This window comes from Trachemys scripta, chromosome 5 (genome assembly GCF_013100865.1).
Source record: "Trachemys scripta elegans isolate TJP31775 chromosome 5, CAS_Tse_1.0, whole genome shotgun sequence".
NCBI lineage: Eukaryota > Metazoa > Chordata > Testudines > Emydidae > Trachemys > Trachemys scripta.
The window spans coordinates 788,240-793,925 of NC_048302.1; the positions used below are offsets into that span (position 1 = coordinate 788,240).

The 5,686-nt window shown below is 48.3% G+C and overlaps 1 protein-coding gene across 1 annotated transcript in view; it reads left to right on the plus strand.

Moving 5' to 3' along the window:
- Positions 1 to 1,414: 1,414 nt before the first annotated feature.
- TNKS (tankyrase) overlaps positions 1,415 to 5,686 on the plus strand; it is a 291,341-nt gene continuing 287,069 nt past the window's right edge. Inside the window, exon 1 of the mRNA XM_034770778.1 lies at positions 1,415 to 1,925. Within this exon, the coding sequence (XP_034626669.1) occupies positions 1,433 to 1,925 (493 nt within the window). The 5' untranslated portion in view covers positions 1,415 to 1,432. The remainder of the gene's footprint in view (positions 1,926 to 5,686) is intronic.

The window sequence follows — 5,686 nt, forward strand, 5'->3', positions numbered from 1 at the left end:
GTGCCAGTTCCTTTAATATTCTTGGATGAAGATTATCTGGGCTCCCCGATTTAGTCCCAGTAAACTGTTCGAGTTTGGCTTCTACCTCGGATGTGGTAATATCTACCTCCATATCCTCATTCCCATTTGTCATCCTGCCATTATCCCTAAGCTCCTCATTAGCCTCATTAAAGACTGAGGCAAAGTATTTGTTTAGATATTGGGCCATCCTTAACCTCCACTCCATCCTCAGTGTTTAGCGGTCCCACTTTTACTTTCTTTGTTTTCTTCTTATTTATATGGCTATAGAACCTTTTACTGTTGGTTTTAATTCCCTTTGCAAGGTGCAACTCTACATGGCTTTTGGCCTTTCTCACTTTATCCCTACACGTTCTGAGCTCAATAAGGTAGCTTTCCTTGCTGATCCCTCCCATCTTCCACTCCTTGTAGGCTTTCTGCTTTTTCTTAATCACCTCTCTGAGATACTTGCTCATCGAGCTTGGTCTACATCTCCTTCTTATGTTTATGTTCTTGATTTGTTTTTGACAAATCCATGCTGACTGTTACTTATCACATTATCTTCTAGATGTATGCAAATTGATTGCTTAATTATTCGCCCCATCATCTTTCCGGGTACAGAAGTTAAGCAGACTTGTCTGTAATTCCCTGGGTTGTCCTTATTTCCCTTTTTATAGATGGGCACTATATTTGTCAGGTTTCAGAGTAGCAGCCGTGTTAGTCTGTATCCGCAAAAAGAAGAACTTGCATCTGAAGAAGTGAGGTTCTTACCCACGAAAGCTCATGCTCCCAATACTTCTGTTAGTCTCAAAGGTGCCACAGGACCCTCTGTTGCTAATTTGGCCAAGTAATTTTTAACTTGTTCTTTCCCTATTTTAGCCTCTTCTGAGCCTACCTCATTTTCACTGGCATTCACTACGTTGGATGTCCAATCGCCACCAACCTTCTTGGTGAAAACCGAAACAAAGAAGTCACTAAGCACTTCTGCCATTTCCACATTTCCCGTTATTATTTCTGCCCCCCCCCCATTGAGTCACAGGCCTGCCCTGTGCTTGGTCTGCCACTTGCTTCTAATGTATTTGTAGCAAATACATGGGGCTGTGAGCGTGCAACGACGTGTGTGTGCAAAGGGGTGGCGGGGCGAGTGTGCAAGGGGGGGGCAGGGCGTGGCGTACTGGTCCCTGCTCTCTTCACACGCTCTCCTCCCACCGCTGCAGGCGGCCTGAGGGGGCGGGGCGGGGCCAGGCCGCCGTCGGGCTCGAAAAGCTGTAATCAAACCCCGCCCCGCGTTGTTCTTCTCTGCCCCCCCTTTTCCCCGTTCCCCACCACAACAACATACGTCACGTCCGGGCGCCCTGAGCTGCGATTGGCTGCGCCGGCCGGAAGCGAGGGCGGGCGCCGCTCCGTTGCCGCAGTGACAGGGCTGGAGTGGAAGATGGCGGCGCCGCGTCGGTCCCAGCACCATCACCACCATCACCCGCCGCCCCCCGCGCCGGCCTCTCCGCCGCGCAGCCCAGGCCTCTCCCCTGCGGGCGCCGCGCCCTGTCCGCAGCGGCACAGCCTGGCCGGGCCAGAGGGCGAGGCCCCCCCTTCGGGCGGCGGTCGCGACGCGGAGCGCGCTCTGTCGCCGGAGCAGCCGGAGAGCGCGGCCGGGGCCGGGGCCGCCCCCCCGCCGGCCTCCGGCTCCAGTAGCAGCAGCGTGGCCACCAGCAGCGGCAGCGCTTCATCGTCGTCCTCGGCGGCCTCCAGCCCGGCGGCCGAGAGCCCGGAGTCGCCTGGGCCGGGCGCGGGGAGCGGCGCCTTCCGGGAGCTGCTCGAAGCCTGCCGCAATGGAGACGTGACCCGGGTCAAGCGGCTGGTGGACACGGGCAACGTAAACGCCAAGGACATGGCGGGAAGGAAATCCACCCCCCTGCACTTCGCCGCGGGTGAGCGCCGCCGCCCGGCGGGGGAGGGGGGTCACTGCGCGGGAGGCGCTCTCCGTGGTGGTGGGCGGCGCGGCCCGGCCCAGTCCGGGGGGCCTGGCCCAGTGTAGCTGCTGGGCAGTGGGGTTGGGGAGGTGGCTAGGTCACAGGATGGAGTTGAGATCCCCATGGGCTCAGCTAGAACAGACTCTAAGATAAAGCTGGCTTGTGAGCTTGGGGAGAGCACTTCAGACTGCTGCCTTGGAGACTCTGAAACCACCTCTGACCCACCCGCCCCCATTTAAAAAAACCTTAATGATTTTTCGTCTGCTCGTGACTTGACAGGGATGTGTTAATGTCAGGTTAGGAGTGTTACAGATTGGCGAACAGAAGTTTTTGGTTATCTGTGGATGACTCTTTCTTTCCTTATCTTCCTGGTGAATGTTACAGGCCCTTTTCCTTGTAACTTAAACATTAATTAAAAAAAGTTTGTAGCCCTTCAAAACAAACTGTTGAGTAGGTGTATGTCAATGGCCTTTTCCTAAAGGAAAGCAGTTTAGTAACAGTAAGCACTACTGCATTCTTAAGGTAAGCCCTCAGTGATGTCAGTAACTGCTCTCTGCCTAAGCTCTTACTTCAAACTCATATTCTTGGTGTCCGTGTGAGCCACTTTCTTCTGATTATTCTTGCTTGGAGAGATGTAGTGTCTGTGTCCTGTCATCATTTCTGGTTGTTGGGAAGGGACAGATATTATCTCCACACTGTTTGAAGAGGACTTGTGTGAAAGTAGCTCTCCAGTGTTTCAACACCACAAGGTCCAAGACATCGAGTTCCATCTTTGTGTTAACAAGGGTCTCTTGAGCACAAAAGTTGCTTTAGTGGTGGAATCTTCATAGCACCTGAAGGTGGGGAGGCAAGTGAGAACAGACTCTTAAAATGTCCCCCCACCCCCCCAAACAAGGGCAAAAAATAATACTTTGAACTTACTGGGTAAGGAGAAAAAAAAGGCAATAAAGGATCATACAGAAACAAAATAATGATAGCCCATGAAAATGTTCTTCATTACTAGTTGTACAAGAAGTTAATCCACTAGCGTGCATATAATTAGGGGAGAAAGTAACATTGGGGCACTTTCGGAACACAGTTGGGTTCCAACTTCTTTTGGGGGATGATGATCTTTGTAGTACAGCAGTTCCTAGGGCATCAGCTTGGGCCCGAAGTAAAAAGCGAGATCCTGCTCCAAAGAACATAGTCCTGGCTATTGAAAATGACACAAGTGTGTAAAAACACACAAATAGGGAAGGGAATAACAATAAAATGTGCAAGATATTCAGAATAAGCCATAGCCTCAGTCCACTAACTAACATGATTTCTGGACTTGGCTCTTGTGCAGATTGTGAATTCTCTGGCACATCCTGTATTTCTTTGTACTAAGTGCTGTACATTGTGGCCTCTAGGCATTACTCTTAAAATATTTAATAATACAAAATCTATTTGTATGTGTACACCATGATCAATATTTACATTTTAAAACATGGTTTGGACTAACCACACTAAAATGACTTGCTTAAAAAAATCAGCCCTTTTAAGGAATGTGCCCTCAAAGACTTCAAAATGTGTCCAGCTTCCTTTCCCACTAACATTGCTTTGGTTATTCTGGATATGTCAATGTACAGAGTCAAAAAGTGGTTCTCTGGGGAGCGGAGCCCACAGCCTGAGTCCCCAAATGCTACCATTATAGCTCCTGAGCTTCATATTAGCTGAATTTGTAAAAGCAGTTTATCCCCAAGGAGTATGCAGATGGAGCTTAATTCTAAAGAGCCCTGAAATGTGGGGCTTATCATTTGCAAACTCCTTAAGTTCTATAGATCAAGTGATTAATTCCAGAGACCTCAACCAAGGGCTTGTCTACACTTAAATTTTATAGCACTCTAACTTGCTGGTTCAGGGGATGAAAAATCACCCCCCTGAGCGCAGCAAGTTTGAGCATGTTAAAGCGTTAGTGTAGACAGGCTCCAAGTGCTGGGAGCTAATCCCCTTGTGGAGGTGGATTACTGGGAGCGCTGGTGACTGCACTCATTCCTGCAGCAGCGCTTTGAAGTTTCCAGTGTAGACGTACCCCAAGGGTCAGCAGCATGTCCGTACACGGACACAAGTGTCCATGGTAAACATTTTGAAGTCTGTGGTAATTTTTCAAAAAATTGAATGATTGAATGACATAACCCCCCCCAATGTCAATCACTAGGTATGGTAATTTTGTCAAGTGTCCGTTGCGTGACATGGTGGTGCTGGCCTCAACTAGGTCCTACTTATCCTGAATTCAAGCTTATAAAAGCTTCACCAACATACTTCATGCATGCCTAAACTCTTGAGCATCACTGGTGAAACACAGGTGTCACTAAAGTTACAAGCAAAACTCATTCGGCCACTTGGATTGTGACCATGAAAAACTCTTTTCCACTTTAACTGAGGGGGAAATGAACAAAACTTATGTGAGAGAATGTTGCCCTTTATAACTGTTTTAACAATATTACATTTTAACAGAAGAACAAAAACTTGCTTGAAGTGCAGGACACTTACTATTGGAAGATTCAACATCAAACTTAACTCTGTCTATGCCTGTATCTATAGACTGAGAACTGCTGGTCTAAACTGTGAGTCTAACGCCAGCCCTGATGACTCCATTAAAATGGGGTCGTGACCATCTGGGGCCCAAGGCTTCGGGGTCAGCCCTGAGCAGTGGGGCTCAGGTTACAGGCCCCCTGCCTGGGGATGAAGTGCTTTGGGCCCCCCTGCCCAGGGTGGTGGGGCTCGGGCTTTGGCCCCTTTGCCCAGAGCAGCAGGGCTTGAATGGGCTCAGCCTTCAAACACTCCTCCTGGGATCATGTAGTAATTTGTGTTGTCAGAAGGGAGTTGCGGTGCAATGAAGTTTGAGAACCCCTGGACTAGACACTTTTTAGATGCCATGTAAGTTATCATAGTTTGATAAGAATCACATCAGGTACTAGTGGATCTCGTTTATATGTTGGGAAGGTGTTAGGATAAACTTCTGTATTGGGGGTCCTGCCTTTGAAAGTGTCAGCAAATGTCAGTCATGGACATCTGATTTCGATGGTGATTGTGCACTAAATGCCCAAGTACCAACTATGTGGGTGAAACCAGAGTCACTATACTCTTGAATGAACTCAAACAGGAAAATAAGAGAAAAACACCAGTGGCACTGCTGACTAACATAAAAGAGAAATGCCATCATATATATGCCATCATATGCCAGCAATGCCCCTCTGCTATGTACATTGGCCAAACTGGACAGTCACTACGCAAGAGGATAAATGGACACAAGTCAGATATCAGGAATGGCAATATACAAAAACCTGTAGGAGAACACTTCAACCTCCCTGGCCACACAATAGCAGATGTTAAGGTAGCCATCTTACAGCAAAAAAACTTCAGGACCAGACTCCAAAGAGAAACTGCTGAGCTTCAGTTCATCTGCAAATTTGACACCATCAGATCAGGATTAAACAAAGACTGTGAATGGCTATCCAACTACAGAAACAGTTTCTCCTCCCTTGGTGTTCACACCTCAACTGCTAGCAGAGCACCTCACCCTCCCTGATTGAACTAACCTCGTTATCTCCACACTGATATATACCTGCCTCTGGAGATTTCCATTACTTGCATCTGAAGAAGTGAGGTTCTGACCCACGAAAGCTTATGCTCCCAGTACTTCTGTTAGTCTCAAAGGTGCCACAGGACCCTCTGTTGCTTTTTATAAAATCAGA